The sequence below is a fragment of the Dinoponera quadriceps genome, unplaced genomic scaffold, assembly GCF_001313825.1.
Source record: "Dinoponera quadriceps isolate SergipeBrazil2010 unplaced genomic scaffold, ASM131382v1 scaffold2110, whole genome shotgun sequence".
Lineage (NCBI taxonomy): Eukaryota > Metazoa > Arthropoda > Insecta > Hymenoptera > Formicidae > Dinoponera > Dinoponera quadriceps.
The window spans coordinates 448,195-473,057 of NW_014556168.1; the positions used below are offsets into that span (position 1 = coordinate 448,195).

The window sequence follows — 24,863 nt, forward strand, 5'->3', positions numbered from 1 at the left end:
ACTCCCTTGAAGTAAGATTTTTTTTTAAGCGTTCGCCTAATTTATGCAGATATTGTACCGGTTTTCTAGGTATTATTATCTGAACTCGTCATACGTAGCCGTCGGGCGATATCCGTTTTTAATTCCTATTCGCAATACACAAAACATATGTAAATTTGCAATTATAAGTAACGTATCAGTTATAAGTCACATACCAGTTTTGAACATGATAATCCTGCCTCACATGGTATTATCGGTCCATCATTGGTCCTTGATCCAATCCATCTACATAAATAAGAGAATATACATTCGTATATAAACGAAATTTTACCAATGATTTTAATGCCTGAAAGGCAAGTACTATCTACGACATTAATCTTTAATTAAGAGACTTAAAAGACTACTCATGGCATGTTCTGTAATTTCGTAATGTTTGAAACAAAGCCATGAAGATCAAACCAAAGAGCACGTATGTGCATCCACAGATCTAATGGCGTAACAATGGAGTCTTTAAGGCTATTCGAAATACTTTCTTAAGCCCGATTCCACCGTCATGGTTAAAATTTAATCAACGATTAACTCAATGGAATAAACTAATCGCATCAATCAATTCAGCTAATTGGCCAATGCGATTGGTCAATTTTTTTGAGTTAACAATAACACATTAACGTAATGTTTTCAAATATATAGTTCTTAATGTTGCATACAACATCAACAATATTTAACTCAAACATTGAAAATAATATTTCTACATTATGATTATAATATTTAAGAATATTATATTATCAAATAACAGTTTAAAAACATTTATAAAATATTATGTAAAAATGTTTATGAAATACACATAAAATCGATGTTCCAAAAGATTGATTTAGTATTTTGCTTACTGTGAAGAGAGATCAACCGTCGAGAGTGCACTCACGGAAGATGCAGTTAATGATCTAACCTATTTACTGATCATATATGGACGGTACTGTATTACCGTTGCTATACGAAATAAATAAGCGTAATTGACTTGTAAACAATTGCATACCGATACAGAATGATACGAAGAATGAAGGCTTATCGATGGCTCGATAAGAAATCGTGTACATCACGGCATATCGCTTTCTCCTTGACATCTATCTCCATAAGACAAATCGCTATGGGCTGCCTGATAACACGTGATCGGTTTTACTGAAAGTCGTTTAAAACGCGGACAAAAAGACGCGTGATCCAATTACTTTCGCGATGTATCCGTTCGCGCTAATACTGGATATTTGCGCGACGAAGTGAAGTACGTGCTCCACTTCTGTTCGAAAATGTAACGTCGCAAAGGAACGGGAAAGTCGAACGATTTCTCAATACTCCCATTTGATGGAGCTGGTGTCACGCCATAAACGTAAGCGCTAAAAGCTAAGCATTAAGCAAATCGACTGATCGCGGTCGGAGATTATCGAAAATACATAAGGCTGTCATATCGAGATCCACCACTGTGATTGGTCGGTCCGGTCACCATTCGAATTTTGCAATTTATATCTTTGCAATTTACATCTTGCAATGTGCAATTGGCCCGTTTCCGCGGGATCGAGAAATACAAGATAACGATAAAAAATTGGAAAATTCGTTGAATCTGCAACTGACACCACAATTCCTCGTAGTTTTCGTTTGTTTACATTTTTCCTACGATCTTCTTGTTCCTTCTATCGAGGCTCGCACCTGTTTCGTTTTAAATACGCAAAGTGTACGAAAGTGCAACTGTGCGTGAAAAGAATAAATCAATCGATGGTGAATAATATCGCACATTAGTACATTTGGCGCTCATGACTGACTTCACGTTCGAACTATCGCTGTGACTAGCGCAATTATCGTGACTCAGAACTATATTGTCACGTGTTATTGATAATTTAGTAATTAAGTTAATCTCACAAATAAAAAGGTTAAGAAATAAGAGTCTAAGAATCAATCACTCATCACACACACACGCACATAATTAACGCGATTATTTAAATATAATATTCCAACTCGACAGACAAATTTCAAAGGCAAGACGTGTATTTGGCGTCGAGTGTACTAAGGAGTTATCGTGTAGTCATCGCGATGAATAAACGTTCACCATGACAGATCGCCGCGTTGCGTCGTGTAACGGTCAGTAGTAATTGTGACAAGTGTCGTTTGAATCGCGTGTCCTCACAAGACGGCGACAGTTCTTTATCATTATAATGATGTTGTATCGTGTATTTACAGAGGCAAGTGCATCTTCGATATTATATATGGTGATTTATGAATGGAGTGCGGAAAACTTTTTGTTAGGCTAGAATCATGCGCAAAACACTCGACATGGATTACTTTTTATCTTGACAACAAGATAAATATTATGTGCTACGCTGTTTCCTCGCGCAATTAGTATGACAATATTAATAATAATGTTAAAAAAAATGTTTCTCAAATAAGAATTTGTGATTTTTATAAGAGTAGCTTCTGTGGAATTCTAATTTTTTGGTGTTATTGAGGATTATTGAGTTGTAGAGATAATGTGACCTTGATAATTAATGTTCTTTTATGTGTCAGATATTTTGAGAAAATTAAATGAAATTATTTTTCTATCTGAAACTTCATGCGGATTCTTATAACTTCATATTTAACTTAACTTCATATCTAAAACGTGCATTGACTTTGAAGCAAAACTTTGTGTTCTTATAGAGAAAGTGTGTTTGTATATTGCTTAAATGTATCATGAAAATAAAAATAACTTTTCAGAAGATTCATTGAGATGTCTATCGAATTGGTTGATGCTCCATCCAGCACAGCTAAAGTATTACGTATGACCTCACAAGAATCAGAATTTGATGATGCTTTGGGAGTACCTGATTCATTAGAAATAACAATCAATGAAAATGGAGAGACAATACAAGTTTGTGAGGAAGAAATAGAACATGTAGATAATAGAGGTATAAATCTTATTTGTACTCTATTATAATCTACTTCATCTAACATGATGTATTCATTTTCATGATGGTTTTTTATTTATTTAAACTTCACACTAGTCAGTTTGTTCTCCATTTGTTCTACATACTAAGAAGCTTATATATATTTATTTATCACTATCTTTATTCATATATATATCCTTGATAAATTTAAGTCATATTCTTCCATCATTTTTATATAAGTTTGATTTATTTACAACTTTTGATTTTGTTCTTTTTTTCAGTACATTATTAGAAACTCTTGGTGTAATACCATTTACTGTTATACACAACCCACCAAAAAAATCTAAGTATCAAAACCATAACGTGTTCATCCCTGGTGAAGAAATACATGTGAGAATCATAGATAATGAACATAGTGTGACCACACATCCAGTGAGCCCCAATTTATACACGATAGAATTTAGACATGGACCTTTTGTCTGGACTATTAGAAAGCGATACAAACATATTCAGTATTTACATAATCAATTGAAAATATATTGTGCTAGTTTGAATATACCATTCCCTACAAAGAGCCACAAAGAAAGGAGGAGGAGCAGTTTAAAAAATCTTGGAACCTCTGGTAAGAGAAAGAGTAGACGAAATGCTTTGCCAAGGTATGAAAATTTCAACTTGATATAATTGATATGCGTAAGGAAGAAAAGGGGGAAGAGATTAAATATGAGATATAATCAAATCATCATTTCAGATTTCCAAATAAACCTGACATTCTAGTGCCTTATGAACGGTTAAATTGCAGAAGAAAAGAACTGAAGGATTATTTGAGTAATTTACTTAATATAGAAATCTATAGATGTCATCCTGAAACAGTAGGTATACCTTTACTGGAGACAATCAATCAGTCTGAGGAAATTTATCATTGTTGCTTGTTTACAGATTGAGTTTTTGGATATTTCTTACTTATATTTTGTGGCTGACTTAGGAATGAGAAGAAAAGAGGGTACAATTTTAAAGCGCACTGGTTCAGCTGCTAAAACAAGATGCAGTTTCTGTGGCTTGTTTGAGTGTGGATTTTGCATCAAGTGTAATTACGTCTGTAATTCTCTGTGTGGCAAATGGCATGCTCGGCATCTTATCGTTAAAGATACTTTTGTTGCTTATCTCACTCCAAAAGATAGCAGAATAAAGTGCGTTATCTTAATGGATAATGGCTTTGGGATTAGCTTGGGATGTATACTACAGGCTCGCGAAACGGCATACAGATTGCAAATTTGAGTAGGCACATAGTCATCAAGTGTTGGACAAGACGAAAAGCTAAAGAATGGATAGAATATATACAGGAAGTCAGTAACAAAGAAGGTAAGATTTCAGAAAAATCACGAATAGCTCACCATCTTGTGTCTAATTAGTTTGATCGATACAGGTAAGGATTTTACGCAAACAAATCCGCACAATTCATTTGCTCCGTATCGTTCACCGATACTGGGAAGTTGGTTCGTCGACGGGGCGGATTACATGTCCGCTTTCATCATGGTTCAGCTGCCGTATGACTGCATCATTGGAAGTTCAATCTGGAGATAACATGACCTATGAACAAGGGAATGTTGATGATTTAAAACGCACAACGAAACTATGGCTTGGCAAAGATTATACAAATTTTATCGTTAAGGACTTTATCGATCTTGAGAAGCCGTATCAAGATCTTGTAGATCGAACTACCACTCCTAGGATGTCATGGCACGATATAGGCATTTTGGTGCAAAATGCTGCCGCTATAGACGTGGCCAGGCACTTTATACAACGTTGGAACGCTGTCAAGGTACGCATAATTGTACTTGTAGATGCAGAAGTATTAACGAAACAACATATATATATATATATATATATATATACATACATACATACATATAACTGACATACATATATATTGACAAAATATACCTGTATAGTTGGAAAAGGCGAATTTAAATAAGTGTTATCCATATTGCCAAAATCGTACAAGGACTGTAAAAGCTATGCTCCATTCATCAAAGAAGCAAACCAGCATAACGTCAAGTGTCAGGTGCTGCGATCGGTGAGTTCTTGGTCGGCTGGTTTTCTTGATCTGGAAACCGTGGAGCGAAGTATACAGGAAGCCTATATCGAAGCCATCAGTAAAGCAGAGCGGTGAATCTTATATATCTCATACTTATTTCTTTTTCTCACACGACACGATATTTTATTAGTCAAATTCTTTCGCAGATATATATACATAGAGAATCAGCTTTACATAACGCTCGCTTCTATGGAGAAAAGCGGCGTGAAAAATCGAATCGGTGAAACGTTGTTGAAGAGAATTTTGCGAGCGCACAGGGAAGGCGCGGTGTTTCGGGTGTTTGTCGTGATGCCTTTACTACCAGGTTTCGAAGGCGAGGTCGGAGGGCCGACTGGTACTGCGTTAAGAGCGATAACGCATTGGAATTACGCTTCTATATCGAGGTATATCCATAAATATATATGTAAGTGAAGAACAGTGCATACAAAAAATTTTGTTTAATTTTTACATCAGGGGGAAGGATTCTATCCTGAATCAATTAATAGAAGCCGGTATAGAGGATTCTAGCGAATATAATGTGCCCATAATTATGAAAGTGGTCTAAGTCAAAATTAAAAAAAAATGAGTTTATCACTTATTTCACACCCACATTATTTTAAACTAAATTTATTTAATGTAATTTTTACGATATCGTAAAAAATGAACCTTTAGATAGTGGTTGTAATTTCAACGTTATACGGAATTCATTTAGTGTTAATTATGAAAGTGGCTAAGTCAAAAATTTAAAGAAATTATATAAACATAACTTGAAAATGGCGTGTGGCCCTCTTCGACGCGTTTCTGAACTACATAGTAAGCCGATAAAATAAATGATAACAAAAACGCCAATTCATTCCGGTTTATGTCACAATATAATTCAGTTGGGCTCTTCGGAACTAATTATTGGTGGCAAATAATTTATATATTTTACCATTATGTCAACAGATAGCGGTTTAGGTAAGTTAATGACAACGTACTTATTACGTGAATATATTAATTATTATTCGGATAATATTATTATGATGTGATCTGCAGATATTATACGACCACGTAATACTTCCAAGAAATGGAAAAGAATAAGACAATTATCATCTTCAGATGAATCATACCAAGATTTAACTGTAAATTTAGAAACCCCAGAAATGGTGTAGATAGAAAAAGATAAGAAAAGAAAATGGGCAAGAAATGAAGATAGTTACGCACAAAATATCAGAAAAATTAAGAGAAATCATGGCGAAGAATACACAACAAAAAAATCAAAATTTGTGAGTGCCAAAATTTTTGAAAATAAGGATGCCTTTTGCTCAAAAAAATGTTTAGATCGCGTAGAATATAATGAAAGAAAATCTAATTTTGATAATTTCTGGAAACTAAAAGACTTTGAAACCCAGAATCTATATCTGTGTACTACAGTTCATCAACAATTAATAAAACAAAGGCGGCCCAGAACTTTTGAAAGACCTATGAGAAAATGCAGCTACAAGTATTTTCTGTCAAAAAATAATAAGTCAGAAGTAATGTCGGTTTGCAGGAACTTTTTTTTAGACACCTATAAAATTTCTGTAGGGTGGTTAACTCGTGCTCTGAATGCTGAAATACCTGGAACTGATCGTCGTGGAAAGATGCCTGGATCTTCACGAAAAACAGATGAAATTAAGATAAAAGCTGTACGAGAACATATTTTAAGTTTCCCAGCATATGAGAGCCACTACACCAGAGCTCGTCACTCCTGGTCGAAAATATTTGAGTCTTGATTTAGATATTCGTAAAATGTATAGCCTATATGTAGAGAAATGTGAGGAAAATAACCAATCCTTTGTTAAGGAATGGATCTACAGGAAAATATTTAATACTGAATTTAACTTAAATTTCCATGCTCCTCGAAAAGACACATGCCAAAAATGCGATTTACTGAGTGGAAAAATCGAAGCATGCAATAATGAGGAAGAGAAATTACATCTTAGAGAAAGTCATAATGTACATTTACAAAATGCTGAACGAGCTAGGAACTGTCTTGCAGAGGACCAGAAAAAAGCAAAAGAAAATTCCTGGGAATATTATGGATTCTCATTTGATTTGCAAAAAGCACTTCCGTACCCTAAACTATTTCGTTAGCCTATTATAAGCGAAATATGTACGTATACAACTTGGGTTTCCATAATTTCCATAATGATAATGTCAAGATGTATGTATGGGATGAAACTACAGCTTTAAGAAGTGCACAGGAAGCATCATGCATTTTAGCGCATATGGAGGATATTATAACTACTCAAAAACACGTAATAGCTTACAATGATGCTTGTTCAGGCCAAAATCGTAACATTAAAGTAGCATTGACATGGATAAAAATTGCTCAGTCAAATAATAATATTGAAACGGTAGACCACAAATTTTTGGTATCAGGTCATTCATTTCTACCGAATGACCGTGATTTTGGTTTGATAGAAATGAAAATAAAAAAAGCAAATTACTTATATAACCCTGAGCATTATTATGAATTGATAGAAAAGTGTAGAAGAAGAAAGCCATTTTCGATAAAACGAATGTTGCAGCCGGATTTTATTTCAACGAAATCACTAGAAGAATCAATAACAAGAAGAGTAAAAAATACCGCGGGCGAATCTGTCTCTTGGCTGCAAATTCAATGGATGAGATTCTTGAAAAATGAACCTTATAAAATGTTCTATAAAACTTCTTTAGATGATTCTAAATTCCACGTTTTGGATCTTTCACCAAAAAGAGGAAGACCAAAAATATATGGAAATATTAAGTTACTTCCATTATACACCACTCCTAGACCAGTAACGGAAGAAAAACATAAAGATATTATGTGTTTACTACCATACATCCCTCCAGTTTTTCAGGAACATTTTAAGAATCTTAAAAACTAGAAATGATAAAAATGGATTACTTTTTAAAAATAATTAATAAATGTTCATGAATTATTTCATTAAAGTTATTGTTTCAAATAAAACTCATAGTTCTTTATTGCTTTAAGTCATTTATAGGACATTCAATTAATTTTGAAAATGGTCTAAGTCAATTCAAGTTTTAAAAACAACATTTTCGTATAAAATTCATACAAAATTTCATATTCATAATAAATTTCCATTAATCAAGACTAAGAAAATTATAAATTAAAATGTCGCATAATATAAAAATATTTTTTAATTCGTTCAAACGCAATTCATTAAATATCTCGAAACAAGAAATATATGACTTAGGAAAATCAGACATTTGTTGTATTTTTCAATGTAAATATATAAATAGTTTTCTTTGGATATTGTTACCTCGGTTGTACGAGCGTGTCTTCTATGCGAACATTCATATAATTTACATACAAACGCAAATAGAATCCACTTAACACAGTAACCATGACATTAATACAGATTTTTAGTACAGTATATATATGCATCAGAACTATGGCTATGAATCGGCTATCTAATTTACAATTTAAGGTCTGGGTTGTTTTGTATTTTTAAACCTGTATGTTTCTTTCCTATTGCAAGATTAATTTTACGTTGAATAACTTCGCATATAGTCGCCTACCTAAATGTAGAGCTGCTATAACTTTATCAGATTTGATGTACTTTGACATGCTGTACTTCTTCACAGTAACTTTGGTACGCAACATTGCATCAATTGTGTAACAATTAAGCCGCAACTTGCATAGAAATGGTTCCTATCATTCGCTCTCTTCGCGAATATTTCTTGGAATTGTACACATATTATAGCAATATATAGCAAAATGTCCTCTTATGCGAATTCACCATAGTTTCTCAGTGTCAGCGTTAACTTATAAAGTACAATAAAAACGCACAATATTGCGCTGCATGCGCTGATATTGCATTCAACAATATACAAAGTCATTTCAATCAAATACTGCACAGAAGAGTTTTTACGTGCGACGTAACGTCAAAACAATTATTTTATATTATAAAAGTTACAAGACAGACTTACAGACGTTGACGTGTTACGAATAAAGAGATGCTCTTCTAAATTATTACAGAACAAAATGGCAGTAACCTATGGCAAGTCTGTTGGTCATATGTTCTGGCTATATCAACATCGACAAGGGCTAACCGTGATCTCTTTCGTTCAACGGAGATGTAAAATCGCATCTATATCGGGGACAAAAAAATTATTTCTATATTTTCTAGGAACAAAAGAAATTATTTCAGTTTCTGTTGGAAGAAACTAATCGTCGATCTTTTAGCAAAATGCCAAATATCGCTAAAATGACGATTTATTATATTATCTGCTATTGGTCGTAACGGCACTGTTATACGCAAGTTATATAAAATAACATATGGTAGCCGTTTACTCACGTTGTAAAGACACGATTCAGTCTCTTCTGTTACACCTGATCTCAGGGTAAAAAGAGACTTGTTAACCGTTCTAGACCAATAATGTTGACACAATCGAGCCATTATCGTATTGAGTATCTGTAGTCGCGCCGTAAGACTTCCAAGTGGTCTCGATTAACGCACTACACGCAGATCGCTCCTTCAGAGACTTGCTCGCACTTGGTCGAACAATCTGCTGTGGAGGATTCCGAGAAAGATTCGTAAAAGGGCCTTTTCCGACAACAACAGAGCCGATCGAGCAGGTCCGTCGTCAGGCTGCTCTTCTCGGGGTCGTCCATGAAGAGACCGCTCGATGCCTCGTCCGTGCACGGTGCTATGAACGTCTGCAGGTCGTTCTTCGGGAAACCGTCGCGATAATAGACCTTGATGGTGTCGTAGGCGTCCATTATCACAGAAATGAATAAACTTAATACGACGTAGATGTAAAGAGAGATGAACGTGTATAAATAGATCCTAGAGTACCACCACAGCACCGGTGATTTGGAAGACGTGATGGAGAACGTGGCGAACATGTCGTCACCGTTGATCAACGCGAACAGGCATTCGGACGTGGTGGCGAGGGAGCGAAACTTCATATTGTACGGTCCGAGCACCAGCCAGCCGCAGAAGGTGAAGCCGGCGTAGATGAGAATCGCGCATATCAGAAACCTCGCTACTTTCGGCGCCGCTTTCTTTAGAGTAAGAATAACGACGTTGTAAGTCTTGAAGAAACCGAGGTAACGCAACACGCCGAACCACATCAGCAGGTTGCCGGTACCAAGAAATATGCTGCATACGCTCCAATGGTCGCTGCTGGAATGTTGGCGCTCGATTCGTTCCTTTATGATGGAACCGATGATAATCAGCAGATCGTTGACGATGATCATGATGTACCAACAGTTCAGGAACTCCAGCCGGCCCTCGAGACTCAACATTTTCCCGTAGGTGTTCTTGAAAAAGTTTATCGTGTCGAATTTCAACAACTGCGCCCTGTAAATCGCTCGCGAGCACAGGAGGAAGGAGATCGAGCAGATCAGTATGACGAGCAGATTCAGCAGAGTCCTGAGCGCTGACTCAATGCGATTGTCCGTGATGTAACGGGTGTCACCTTTGCATTGCAACTTCCTCGGCTCGGCGTCCAAGGAGAGTAACATTTGTCCGTCGAAGTCGCGATTATCGAAATCAATGTGGACATTGAAACGGTAACAATCGGGCGGCGTCATCGGCCCCGCTGCTTTCAAGTTCACCGTCTTAAGGCTGAACTTGAGCTGAGCGCGTACCAGCGCGGAAAAATTGACGTTGATGTTTTTGTCCTGCAGCAGAGTGTGCGATGAATTAAATGTGTCGAAAGTTTCCAGAGTGATGTTCACGCACGTTTCCACGATTTCGTTGTCGAACACGTAGCTCTCGTTAAAGCCGAATATGATGCCTTCTTTGTATTGATAGAGGCACAGAGTCAAGGGTCCAACCGAGTTATTCTCGGCGATGTATGAGTATGAGCCGATGGCGTCGCCGATATTGTAGTAACCGCGCAGAGTGTAATCGATGGCGTCGTAGAAATCGCTGCGTTTGTAAACGGCCAGTGGTCCTGTCGCGGGTGGATACGCGGGCACCTGTGAAACGTGTATTATAAATCTTTGTAAACGCATTCATCTGCTTAGCTCTCGAAAACTAATAATCGAAAAAGAAAATACTGTTCCGACTTACGTTATAATTTAAGAAAAAAGACCTACTTTCGAGACATTCCATTTTAATGAGACGGAAGTCTTAGACAACTCTCCGTAACTTTGTATATGCACAATTTTCTTTTATTTCTTTAGTATATATTTAAGGTGACTCAGCGAAGGAAGCCGTTCAATTAGCTCCGTTAAACATCGATATACAGATCAAAATGCAAAGTGGTAGGAATGCTCGACAATCACTTATCAGTTTACACTGAGCTATCTGATAAATAATGTTGTACAATCAAAGTACAAACTTTCAAATGTTATCATCTTCAGCACGATATTATTGAGAATGAAATTATCATATTTGAATTCACGAGTATACGAGCAAAATGCAATTAAGGCGCATACCTCTTGAGCAGAGTCCCATCCCATCAAAAACAGATGAGAGAACGTGATTCGGTTGTCCCACGTATAGTTAACATGCATGTAATTATTGTGCGCGAACAAACAGAGCTGCATGGTCACAAGGATGATCTTGACAAGCTGGATAATGAATTTGTAGGGGAAACGTCGCTTCGCCTGCCACTTCTCGATCGGATTCATGAAAAAGAATCGCAGCTTGCGACGCATCTTCTCCTCAGCGAACGTCACGATCGGGCAAGAGTTGCATTCCGTCGAAACGGAACGATTTTGCCTGCAAACACGTGCAAACGCACACTATTTATAACGCTTCATATTGTTTTCAGGGAAATTCTTACAATAGAAAATTATGTTTCTATTTGGTGATATTTTATACGATAATTATTTAGTCCTCTGAATATAGTTACTTTTTGGTATGCGTAATTATAGTGCTGTGCAATTTTACTTAAAAATCTCGATACTACATTGAGAGAAAATTATAGTCGTGCCAACAATACCTTTTTCTTATTTTAACCGCAAAAATAGTCAAGAGAACTATTTTTCTAGTAAGTGTTACTATAGCGTCAATAATAATAACCCTCCTGTCCACAATCTTGCTTTAAGACGTAAACAATAAGTAAATTGACCAATTATTCTTCTAATAAATGACCGTGGTTGGTCAACTTGAATATGCATGTTGCTACTACTATTATTATGGTTAAAATAACAAAAAGATTATTGGCATTGAAAACAACTATAATTTCTCGGACATTTTTACTTAAATATGACGATAACAGAAATATATTTCCCGTTCATGCGGGAGGAAAGTCGATCACTCGTGTATGTAAAATCGTGCGTGTTTCTCACGAATATTTGAAGTAATGATGACACCGAAAAAGATAGTGCACACAAGAACCAAGAAGTGTGACAAGATGTGTAAGATTTTAAGTAATTTGAAAAACATATAAAGCCATAAATGTCCACGTAGGTGAAAATTATAGATCATACATGTTACGAAATTGATAATGGCTTTGCGTGAACGTTAATTAATGATCACCTAAGAGTTGGTAAGAGAAAGACATTACATATACGTATTGTATATCTTATCTGAACATCTGTATATCTTATCTGAACATGAGTCAACTAATGAATAGATAACATGTATATAGTAAAAGAATAGGTGACGATATTCGGTAATTTTTATCAAATGTTTATACATACTAGCGTATATGTTTACTATCACAAATCGATTACCAGCAACAATAACGTACTACTTAGGATCAAAGTTGTACAACCGTTGTTATTTTCTGCGTGCAACCGTTAAAACGATACGAATTCAACGAATGATATATAACATGGTTAACGAAATTTGCCAGATAAAGACTATCGATCAAAGAACTTGAATGGTGATAATAACGTAAGCGAATTTTGCAATTACATTATTTCAATAGCATATAAGAATGCTCGGTGCAATTATGAGTATTTATCACAGACAAAGCACAAAGCACAGCAAAATTGGACGTTAACCAAAAATTACTTTAACGCCAGACACGATTTCACTCGTTTAACGAGATTGCGTTACGGGGACACAATGGAAAGGAGTTTAACCGTGTTAGCACTGTGTGATTCGCACGAGAAACTAATATCGGGCTAGAAGTTTCTATTTTCGCCGACAATTGTACGCGAGGAGGCAATGATCGATTTTTTTTCACCGCCATGATGTGTTTTTTTCGAACGTATATGACACAGATAGACCGCAGTCGTTTCAATAGTATGCAGTCTTATCAAACGATACTACTACTACATACGGGTTATCACAAGCCACATGGTTGGAATGCATCATACAAAACGCTGATGATAGCCGAACGATGCAAAAGTTGCATCGACTAAACGCGTGACATCGAGACGCACTGTCACATGGAGAGAGAGAGACATATACTAATAATTAATAATTATCCCGATATACACGTGACTCAATAGTGCTCGCGATAATCGAGCAGTGCGCAATCTCTGCGATCTGTGAATAATTTTGATAAGGCCGCTAGCTCATCCACCGTTTGTTTGAACCTTGGCTCGTTGGCTTCGTTCAGCAATGCGTTCTCACTAGTGACCATGTCCTCGTCATCGAGGCCGTGGCTCCAAGAACGGTTACGGAGGATGTTCCCCGTCGAGGAGTCCATGCGCTGCATCCTCTTGTGAGCCTGCATTCTTCTATCAAATCCCGATGTATCCGTCAGAAAATCAAGAACGGCGAGCGTGCGACGAGCGTCGTCAAGAGCTGAGTCTTCCTATCCTGCGGAGTCGTCGTCTCGCCCTTCGATCGGCGATGATTCAACAGTCAATTGCTCACATGCGTGGACCTGCGTGACAATAGCGTCAAGTATGGTGTCAAGACAACTTGCCACGCTTTCTCATCGTCGATTATAATCGGGGATTAGGTTAGGGCTGAACGTACCTGAACGCGATGCGTAATTAACAATGGATACGACGATCCTGGCCGACCGACTTCGTCCATTGCACACCCGACTCGATGTAACGACCGAGCGCGACTGAACAATGCTTGTACAGCGCACCACTTTGCATTCGTTGCTTCGTATCAGTGATTGACTGCGAACGGCGAAGGGGAGAGCGCTGAGCGTTGCCAAGGTCTGCGACTTGCGTGGAAAATGAAGTAGGCCTCGTCTGCCTGCGTGCTACTGCGCAAGCGTAAGTACACGCCATTTAAAAAGGTCTGTGTTCTCTCCATCCGATTCTCAGCATTTTCTATACATTTCCGTGGTTTTCTCTCTCTCTCTTTCTCTCTCTCTCTCTCTTATGTCAAGTGCAAAATACTTTTTTATGTATATTTTTATGTACTTACTTTTTTTCTCCCGTTTTAGGTGAAGAAAGCGTGACTTTAAAAGAAAGAAAGGTCGATGGTTCCTTATAACGCAGATCGGCTGCGCCATTTTGATTCGAGATATCGAACGAAGCGTTGTATAGTTCAAAGTAACGCACAGCCACGCGAGTCTTGTATAGATTTGTAATGTTTTTACATAAATTGAAGTTTGCCGTAAGGCCGCGTGTGTATTTTTATGTCGTCGATTTCGGATATAGCAGACTTCCAACGGTCGCATTTATCGAGTTGGTGAGTGTAAGCTTGCTTTTAGTCTGCTTCAATTTTATCCAGTTTTTCTTTCAACGCTTTATACAACCTTAATTGGATGAATCTCTTTCGCAATGAATAAGACGATTGCGTTGATTAGATTGAATAATATCACTTCTCGGTAATTGATTTCATTTTACGGCTTCAAGTAGATTCAAAAGAAAGCCAAGCTACGATGGGTATTATATCATCAATTTCGACCATAGATTTTAAGGTTTCTAAGGATTCGATGATGAGTTTTATTATTTTCTCATCGGAGCTCTATCCTGTGACGAAAAAAAGTCACGTTATAGGTGCTTCAAACGTGGCATGTAATGCGCTTCCTTCGTGAATTTACAATATCTCGTAACGTACGCTGATGTGCTTTTGGAGAAAATGCACTTTGTAAAGAAAATACTTTAGGATATTACGCGCAAAAGTAAGATTAGCGTAATAAAAATATCCGTGCTTTATATCAGGGCTCCTTATCCCTGTGCTTTTGATCCTATTTAAAATACATTTCCAACAAGAAGGAAACTTCATAGTAATGAGAAGATTGCAGTTCACTGAGAGACAAATCTAATTTCTTAACGTTCGGGCGTTTGGAATCATAATGGGATAAAATTTATGAAAAGGAGCTTTTTATAAATTTGTAGTTTATAAATAGTTAGATCTACTTTGGTGCGTGTTACCTCTCAGAATATATCTTTCTTTCATACTGTATACGAGGTCTCTCGTAAAAATAACGAACATAATTTTTAAAACGATCGATCTGGAGATTCTCCAATCTGGAGAAATAGAAATGTACTACTAGTTTTCAAAAAGAAACTGTCAACCTATTTCAATTTGTCCATTGTGACAGTTGGCAAAAAAAGGCAGAGAAATACTATATTGTTTTGATAAAAAATAAATTCCATTTCTCTCTTTCGTGGAAAACGTTTTCAAAATACTGACATTGATTGACACTGAAATACGAATATACTTTGATCAAAATACGTCAAACGTCTGTTACCAAGCTGTTAATTGTTCCGAAAACGTCACTGATGGTTTTTTTCAATTCCAAAGTTAATATCCACACATGATGCGTTTAATTGATAAAATCCTAGGAAAGACGTAGGCTTTCGTAATGCGAAAAATATGCATTCTGATCGGCAAGATTCAATAAAAATACCACGCGACAAAACGATGACATCAGATTTACGTCGCTGCTCGATCAGCGACGATTTTTCAAAGACAACGCTTTTCTGCGATAAAATCTTTGTCATGCAAAATGCATCGCATCTATTACCTGTATTCAATAAGTGAGAGGTGGAAATCGGAATGAAACGAACGTGAAAATACACCGATAATGTGTACACAGAACATCTGTCTACATGGGAACGTTAATCTCGCGATGCATATTGACGTTGTTACGCGTTCAATGTTTGCAGATGAACACAGATATATCGAACGATGAATACAATGCAATACACATGCGATGCAGCCAGAGAGAGAGAGAGAGAGGCCCTCTGTCGTAACGAAGCATCGATCCGTCGGACGGAATATATCCCAGTTCTCGCGAGGAAACGCGCACCGTCGAACTTTCCATTATCGTTCCTCGCTCTTCTCCGGTGCCTGTACTCAGAATCACGAATCGAGGTTTCGCGTCGTGACTGAAATCTCTCGCCGGGAAGTTGCAATTCGACGAGGGGGAAACATGTCGAGCGCTTCGGGTAGAGGACGCGTCGAGGTAGATCAGGGTTCGCCAACGCTGGAGATAGGCGCACTCTGGAGCAAGCGACAGCCTCCTCCGAGGATGAGAATCGAATGGCGCTGATTCCACGGGGGTTGCGCGCGCGTTGTCGCGATATCGGCGGTGGCTGCGCGTTGACACGGCGCGCGTTCTCTCTGCGTCGGCGGCGCATATTACCGTACTCTCGCGATACGGAAGAGAGAACGAGCGAAGAGTATGCGTCCTGCCGCGCGCGCCAACCGTCTATAGGGCGAGAAAGCGCGCAGCCGAGAGAACCGCGCGAGCTCGGTCTTCGTGGCCGCGACATAGGCGCAGTCAGTCTCCCCTCGCCGTTCCGACTGCCTTCACGACGATTTGTGCGCGAATATCGAACGGCGTCCACGTTCAGCGTGCTCGAGCGAAAACAAGCTCGGTTGGCTCTCTCTCGGAGGTACATCTCCGTTCTCACGTGCGACTAACCAGTGACTTCGGTTCGTTCGGAACCTCGCATCTCGCGGACAATCTTTCTTCATTAGTGATCGGCGAGCCGTATCAGTAGAGGGATCGACTTTGGGATCAGCTGGGTCGTCGACCCGTGATCCTCTTTCTCTCTCTCTCTCTCTCAGTGTCGTCGCGTCGAGAGCGTTCCGCCGTGCACACTCTCCTATTGTGATCTCTTCTCGATCATCCGCGAGTGCCGCAGCGTAGTCCTACGATCTCCACCCGTCGGTGAATCGAGCACCCACCAGCATGGTGGACCAAGAGCAACAGGACACAGTGCCGAGCGTGGTGGAGCTGAACGTGGGCGGCGTCTTCTACACGACCGCCTTGACGACGCTGACTCGTGAGAGCGACTCGCACCTGGCGGCACTCTTCACCGGCAAGTCCAACGTCGAGAAGGACGCCAAGGGCAAGTACTTTCTGGACCGCGACGGCGTGCTGTTCCGCTACGTGCTGGACTTCCTGCGTAACCAGGCGCTGGTATTGCCCGAGGGCTTTCGCGAGCGCGAGAGGCTCAAACAGGAGGCCAACTTCTACGGCTTACCCGGCCTGGAGCGGGCTATTCTGGAGAACTCCGAGGCCGGGCAAACTGGCGGCGCGACCGGCAAACGCACGCCTGGTTACATCACCATCGGCTATCGGGGTAGCTTCGCCTTCGGTCGCGAGGGTCTGGCCGACGTCAAGTTCCGGAAGCTCTCGAGGATCCTCGTGTGCGGCCGCGTGGCGCTCTGCCGGGACGTCTTCGGCGAGACGCTGAACGAGAGCCGCGATCCCGACCACGGCATGTCCGACCGCTACACGTCGCGCTTCTTCCTCAAGCACAGCGTCATCGAGCAGGCCTTCGATATGCTGCAGGAGCAGGGCTTCAGGCTGGCGGGTAGCTGCGGCTCCGGCACTGCCGGCGGCAACTCCGAACAGCTGAAACCCGGCGTGGACTCCGAGGAGAACCGTTGGAACCACTACAACGAGTTTGTCTTCGTGCGCGACTAAGCCTACGCAGATCCTTTTCACCGCGCATTCCGTTCATCAATCGCGAGCGTCGTCGACGGCCCGCGTATTGTAAACGTGCGGAACGACACGAGCGCGGAAGGAAGACTTCTTTGGGTACACTCGGCGGAAACGGAAACGTTCACGGGGACACGCGTGTCTAACACGTGGGCCCGTAACGTGCGATAAACGCGAGACTCTCTCGTTGATATAGCGTACGCCGGATACATAATAAGGTCGAGAGAAGGAAAGAGAGAGAGAGAGAGAGAAATGAGGAGTCCAAGTTTAACGGAGATTAACGCGCGAATGAAAGCGTCGGACAGGGTAGTTTCTAGCGAAGTTCCTAGTTCATTTCTTCTCGCGAGAAAAATTCTTCCCGCAGGGCTATCAGTGTCATCACGCCGATTTCCGAAACACCTCGTCCGATAATAACGAGCAACAGCCGTCGGTCTTCTGAAACATTGAATTCCCGAGATACCTTGACCTTCATCGATTCTTACGTCGGAATAAAGAGGGGGAAGAAAGACAGAATCAGGTGGAAGATACGACTGATTTTCTTGGATCATCGTCTTTTCGATGAGACGCTTACCCGAAACATTAACTACGTTCACGTAACCGAGGAATTGAGGCTTCACATTCAACGCAACCTCGTCTAATTTGCTACACGACTACACCGGGGACTTTTGAATGTCGCTCGCTGATGCCATGGAACAAGGTGCAGCGTGGAAGATTACGGACAACGAGTCGACATCGGAGCGTAACAGTCCGAGGGTGTTTGTTCTAAAGCAGAGACAACTCGTAATTGTACATCCTTCACGTGTAACTGGATGTTCAGATGTATATGAGCTTGATTCGCGGCAATAGAGTCCAAAGTTCCTTCGAATATTATTGTTACCTCGCGCGGCGGGAACGCGCCGGATTGAGACTCTCATTTTTATCCCAAGTCTGTAACTCGTTCCGTTGCGCTGCCGTGAGGGAAGGTCGTTTTATTAAAAAGCAGTCTCGCGTAAATCCAGCTGACGAAAGGTGCTAATGTCGGGCGGTATATCATCGGTATAACGTGGGAAGGACGCGGGGGGAAGAGAGAAAAGCGGATCGGGGGAACGAAGCTGACTTGATGTTGAAATATCCGTGGACGGACGCGACTTGGTCACTTAAAAAGGAAGACAGTGTCAGAGACGCGCCGGTGATAAACGCCGCCGAGAGCGACGGGCGAGAAAATATAAGGAAGTTGCTCGAACGCAAGACGTGGTTGAGAGTATCGGGGCCGACGCTATTTTTCACTAACGTCGGGAGGAAATTGAAAAAAAAAGGCAATGGAAAAATTCAACGATCGATGAAGAGTAACGAAATCGTCGCTTAAAAGAAGTTCGCAGCGCTACTTTGCCGAGTAGTTAATGTCGATAAATAGCCGGTCCGAGAAATCACGGTTGCTAGTCGGGTTAGTAGTTAACGGTATGCTACTATCGAACGATTCCTTTAAACAGGCTTACCCGAAGAAGCAACTGCGAGGATTGGGAGAAAAGAAAACGATAGATCTTAGCTTCTAGCAAAATGTTGTTTCCGGATAAACTCAGCTTAAACAGGGCGACTAGCTTCGTTCCCGACGGGGAGAGACGCTTGTAGAATGCGTGTGCTTACAAGCCGACACGATGTTAAGCACGCTATTCAAACGATGGAACGCCAGACACGTCTCCCTTCCTCTCTCTCTCTCTCTCTCTCTCTCTCTCTCCTTTCGTTCGAAATTCTCTTTTTTCTGTAAAGTGGAACAAACATAAATGTGACAGGCAATTTGTAGTTTTCGATCTGTTGGAGTCGCGGGGACATCGAAAAGCTACGAAAGCGAAATGTCGCCGGGAATTTACAATAAATTCCACGTTGTAAGATGCGAAAAAAGTCGGAAACAAAAGCAAGATTCGAGTATTTCCCCTTCTCGAGTGTCTCCGAATCTCGAATGCGATTTCTCTCGAAATGTGTTTTTTGTAAATAACGATACAAAAAGTTGGAGGAGAGGATTCGCGCGAGTGAGAGAATTACAAGCTGCGAAAGAAGCGAGCGTTTTTATCAGTCGCAGCAATTTTTCAGCTCTCAGACGTACTTGAATCGCAAAACGAATATATCGATTCCCTTCACCGTCTTCGTGGCTCTTCCGTAGAATTATCCGAAGATAACACGTTTTCATTATGCAGACTAGCTCTAATTGTTGTGAGCTGCGAGGCACGCGACGTATCGTTCGCTCGTGCATTTTAATTTACGGCTAATTATTTGCGTGCCCAGCGCGACGAAAGAATTCATCGCGATGATAATCTCGTTGCAACAGGTTATCGTGTAACGGACTGTGTTCAGCGATCGTTCGAGAGAACGCCGACGGCGCTGAACGGCGAGGCAGATATCGGGTATCATGCTGGTTTCTTCTTATCGCGGAGGTGTACAATGTCGCAGATTTTCTTAGGTTCCGACCGACGCGCGATAAATCTTGTAACAATGGTTCTTACATCGTAACGATTTTTATTATCAATAATCGATGGATGCATGACGCCGCGCACTCAGAGAAAGAATTAGTCGTCGGAACTAAAAAAATATAGTAGCTGTGTCTTTGAAATAAGGACAGCTAATGTCGTTGTTACCGCGATTGAATTTATTAGCTGTTTGAATTGAGATGCTATAGCGAAAAATATTAGTTAAATCGTATTAAAATCATATTCACATTCTCCACTAGTTTTTTTTTTTTTCTTTTTTAACAGAAACTGTCTTCAACTCGTACATGGGCGCGTGACTTTTTTGAGAAATAAAACAACTGCTGTTTACGGCTGAGATTCTCAAGTATTATTGACACTAAAATCAAGAATAAGAGGAATAAGTTATCGAAAACGCCAATGTCGCAGATAAAAACGAAACGGAGAAATACTTCGTTTATTCATGAATCAGTTTGATCTCCACGCATCCACTTACGAGTTAGTGTATGCTGATTTTATCTGAAATTTAGCCATTGATTTGGAAGCCTACTTGATTTATCGCTATATCATACTTGAGATAGCGAACACGGCTGGAATACGGCTGAACGTCATGCGTTCCATCCTTGCTATATCGTATTTGAAAAGCACGGTTAAGCACTGATGAACTCTAGTTATTCTGTCGCAATCACCTTAGGTGTTACTTAAGTACCGCTTCGTCGATTGATATAAATGCCTTTCGTATTGCCCGTACATGATATAATCAGCATAGCTGAGCAGTCTTAGTTTATTCGTGCTAATAATTCCCGCTAAAATAAAGTTACATTTGGCAGCCAACTTTTAGCAATGACGGCAAAGTTCGAACCAATAGTAGCTGCCGTTACTAAGCCATTTCTCTGAGTGCGATATAAAACCCGTCTGAAATTCTATCGTATTTAATTCCTCCCTCGAGTTTCAATCGTGTCAGAAATGCGAAAGACTCATCGGGGCGACCGTACTCTTGCTCTTTATAATTGTGACACGATCGGAAACGATTCCCCTGCGATAATGCGTATCATTGCCGTTTATTGTTAGTACGTGGCTCGTCGAACGACGCATCTGCGTCCCCGTGGTAGATTGATTTATAATGACGTTACGTCCGGGTTGTCGTGCGAGTTATGCGTGTCAGCGCGAGGAGTTATACCTAATCGGATGGCCCGACACGCTCAATTTCAGAAAATTTAATTCATCCATATCGCGCTTTCTGTTCGCCGAGATGAAACGGATAATTCTTCGCGATTAAGATATTTTGCGGGCGGCGCTGCTTGTCACGTGAAGGCGGAGAGGCCATGCTTGTCGCGTGTTAGGCGAAAAGAAAGACATATTATTTTGCGCGCGACAAAGCGTGGGGAGCGAACGACGATTTCTTCTTTTTCTGTCGAATTTTCTGGCGAAACGCGTGAGATCAGTTTTCAGACGATTGATCACGATTAAGACGAGATCGCGCCGTTAGATCCGGAAGATTCTCTGTCGATTATAATATCGGGGTGATGATCGTTATTACTCCATTAGTAAGTCGCGCGCGCGACGCCTACTTCCATTTAATCTGTACAAATAAAGACATTCAGGTAAATCAAACTTGTAAGATAGTAGACGGACATTGCAGGATTAATGTAAGAAAATCTCACACGTAGCGACTATAAAATACGATTTACTTTTACTACCGCACGAGTTTTAGTCCTCTTTCCAACGGCACATATCATCCGGAAATTCGTTTCTTACGTATCGTCTTACGTATTATTTAACACACACTCAATGTGCGCGGAGTTTTACCGAATTTCACGTGGGAATTATAATTTGATCCGTGGACACGACCGTGACACAGTGACATGTAAAAATTGGGCCCAAAGCAAGTATTCATTGCGACGCGCAGAGCGCGCCAGTTAGTTACCCATTATTGACGGTTCATTTCGAAAATTAGTCTTCGTTGTCGCGTTAGAATCAACGATCGACTTCAGATATATTATATTGTCAAATAGAACTATAAACTGTATTTTCTGATATTGATTTCTAAGATACTGCGAGCGATTTTCAAATGCAGCGCATGGACATGTGAACGCGTGGGTATTAAATCCTAAAAGTATCTAACGCGTGGTACTAAAATCCTAAAAGTATCGTAATGCGTTCGTTCAATTATATTCGTAGAACCATCTTAGCTGAAGTCCTCCTTTCAAACGAACGTCACATGCTCTTGCGCAGGAGTCGCATAAAAGATAGTATACATTTTCGTCAAGAACCTTAGAAGATAAGTTGTCTTCCTATATCCGCGTAAGAACGTTTATTTACTCGCATCGAAATGTTTTCCCGGCGTAATTACGCGTACGTGGAAAACTATGCCGATTAGAATCCGTGATATAGAGGCTCTATTTCGTAGATTAGAAGCAGTATTATACAACTCGCCGCGAGGGTGGGCGAGTCTCGAGCGTGCGAATTTGGCAGAACTCGAAAGTCCTTCCGAGTCCCGTCAGATTTCGTCCACGTTCGAATTTCCTCAAAAACGATCGAGGCCATTCAAAGTCTTAGCATTATAAAGTTCGGTAATTGGATGAAATACTCCACCGAGTATTACTCGATACACCTTAGCACCTCAGTTTAGCTCTTTAACGCCTGGTGTCTGATGGAATTCGAATTTCTCGAAGCCGGATTTTGGTGTTAATTTTTAATCGATTATTTACCTTGTCGCGTAAGCTCCGCGAAATTCTTTTCTTCGAAACGAGGCTTCCGTGAATTCCACCAAAGATCTTGAGATTCCAAGTTTTTATTTATAAGATATAATAAGGAATATATAGACAGCAGGGAGAAAAATAGTTGACCACGATCGGATCATTTTTCAAACTATATCCACACTGGAAGACATCTTTGTGCAATCCGCCTATCCGCGATGACGGAATAATTTGTCCGTTTCTTTTCGTCCACAATTAGGAGAGAGGTACTAATTTAAAAAATATTACGTGCGCGTTCTCTAATAATTAACGTTTGGTTGACGAGAGGAATTCTTTGCACGATGGTTTCGACGTTCTTGGAGAAATGGTCCGAGCGAAAAATCGCGCGAATCGTGAAAGAAGCATTCGATTCCCTTGTTCGAGACTCGTAACCCACTTATTGAGGAGAAATTCAACGAGTAGAATCAGAACGGTAGCGTGTAAGACTGTGGCGATATGGAATTATTGTACATATATATACGTACACCTAAGTGAAGAGAAATAAAAGAACGAGACGAAACAAGATGAGCTTACTTATGACGATCCTTGACCCGTGTGATTTTCGGTGAATTCCCCGAGATTCTTGTGCTGTTAGGTCCTCCTTTTTCCCCTTTGGGCTTTGGCCGGTCGTGCTGCGGTAAAATTACGCGCGATATACGAATTGTAAATGTCACGAGGGGTAAATCACGGCTGAATTTATGTAACTCGGCCAGCAGAATCTATTTTCGCAGAGTAAACATCCTCACGCGGCGAACACACGCTCGTGCTTTCAAGTTATTTCTTTAATGGAGTCGCGGACGTTACATTCGCGGGACCTAATTAAAAAAAAAAAAAAGGGAGGAAGAAGATTTACTCTCTGCTTTAAGGTACACTTGAGGCTTATCAAAATCCGGCAGGGAACCGTAGGGAAAGTTTCCCTTTAAGACTTCTATTACGAAGTGAGGTAACGACGTTATGCTGCAGAGTGACTTTCGCACCATATTTTAATCTTTAGTAAATAATTTTCGCCGTGTCGCTATGCTTATGTATCGAGTCGTACGCGTGAAGGTAATCCACGGGAGGACGGTGAAAATTTGTTACTTGAGATTAAAACCTTGGGCGGAAAAACTGAGGTAGAATAGAATTACCTCCTGGTAGTTAAAAGGATTAAGCGACGATAACGCTACGCGACCTATATATTATTCTGAAGTAGCAGAAACTGTCGAGTTGTAATCAAGCTTTACAAAATTAATTCTGAGTCCTGACGATGCGGATTAGCATTCAAAGTACAGCCGTTTCTCTCTCAAACTCCGTGTCATCGAGACGTGAACAACTTCCGTGAACGCTCGGGGTGGTGCTCGTTGAAAAATTTCCGTTAGTTTCCGTCGGAAGATGATCACGGCCAACGTGACGGTGTAACATACGTATCGTCGAATTAATCGCGACAAGGCGGGGCCGTTTCAAACGAGGGAAGGAAGAAACGATTCTCCTTGTACGATAGTTTCTCCGTGGAGGAGGAGATTGCGCGTTAATGAACGGCGCCGGAAAGTGGTGGATGCAAACTCGATTGCCTGTTTGAATGAACTGTCGCACGGGCGCAGGGACGTCAGTTCGTTGCATGTAGCGGAACAGCACAGGGGAGCAATCTGTTGCTGAGTTTTCATCCGTCAACGAGAAAAACAGAGGGAGGAGATGAGGGGGTGGAAAAGAAAAAAGAAAGAGTGAGCATCATCAACGAAACGTAAATAAAATCGATGTCGAGTTTCTTTCCAACTCCATCGTCGTGCCGTTGAAAACGCGAATAACGTGGCGTTGTTTATCTTTGTTCTTGTCATTCTCTTTGAAGTCTCCGATGGAAATGTAATATGTAACATCCTAGGAACGAAATTATTTTTCTTGTTGGAAACGACATCGTTCGTACGAACAAGGAGGGTTTTACGACGTATATACGTGCTGTCTTTATACGTATACCCTCTAAAGATCTCTATGGGAA

At 40.4% G+C, this 24,863-nt stretch overlaps 3 protein-coding genes across 3 annotated transcripts; 2 read left to right on the top strand and 1 right to left on the bottom strand.

The window, feature by feature from the left end:
* The first annotated feature begins 2,078 nt into the window (after window positions 1-2,078).
* LOC106747092 (phospholipase D1) lies at window positions 2,079-6,235 on the top strand. Its single transcript, XM_014624373.1, is given in 12 exon segments — window positions 2,079-2,207; window positions 2,719-2,909; window positions 3,181-3,544; window positions 3,637-3,757; window positions 3,825-4,116; window positions 4,119-4,247; window positions 4,312-4,430; window positions 4,432-4,707; window positions 4,838-4,871; window positions 4,874-5,054; window positions 5,130-5,366; window positions 5,437-6,235. Coding segments are annotated over 11 exon segments (2,022 nt in total). The 5' UTR covers window positions 2,079-2,207; window positions 2,719-2,731; the 3' UTR covers window positions 5,528-6,235.
* A 1,877-nt stretch (window positions 6,236-8,112) lies between these two features.
* Window positions 8,113-14,044, bottom strand: LOC106747089 (mucolipin-3-like). The gene is made up of 4 exons (XM_014624368.1): window positions 13,830-14,044; window positions 13,442-13,734; window positions 11,384-11,669; window positions 8,113-10,921 (listed from the first exon to the last, which is right to left on the bottom strand). The coding sequence occupies exons 2-4, from the start codon at window positions 13,579-13,581 to the stop codon at window positions 9,452-9,454; spliced, it is 1,896 nt and encodes a 631-aa protein (XP_014479854.1). The 5' UTR covers window positions 13,582-13,734; window positions 13,830-14,044; the 3' UTR covers window positions 8,113-9,451.
* A 2,389-nt stretch (window positions 14,045-16,433) lies between these two features.
* On the top strand, window positions 16,434-23,411 carry LOC106747067 (BTB/POZ domain-containing protein KCTD16). The gene has a single exon (XM_014624340.1). It carries the CDS (start codon window positions 16,960-16,962, stop codon window positions 17,698-17,700), a length of 741 nt encoding a protein of 246 aa, XP_014479826.1. The 5' UTR covers window positions 16,434-16,959; the 3' UTR covers window positions 17,701-23,411.
* The last annotated feature ends 1,452 nt before the right edge of the window (window positions 23,412-24,863 follow it).

Bases quoted from the DNA above. Each gene is read 5' to 3' on its own strand.
- LOC106747067 (XM_014624340.1), top strand. From the start codon at position 16,960: ATGGTGGACCAAGAGCAACAGGACACAGTGCCGAGCGTGGTGGAGCTG.
- LOC106747089 (XM_014624368.1), bottom strand. From the start codon at position 13,581: ATGCAGGCTCACAAGAGGATGCAGCGCATGGACTCCTCGACGGGGAAC. The intron at 11,670-13,441 runs GTTCAAACAAAC...ACGTGTTTGCAG, and splicing joins AACGAAGCCAACGAGCCAAG to GCAAAATCGTTCCGTTTCGA. The intron at 10,922-11,383 runs GTATGCGCCTTA...CACGTTTCACAG, and splicing joins GATGGGACTCTGCTCAAGAG to GTGCCCGCGTATCCACCCGC.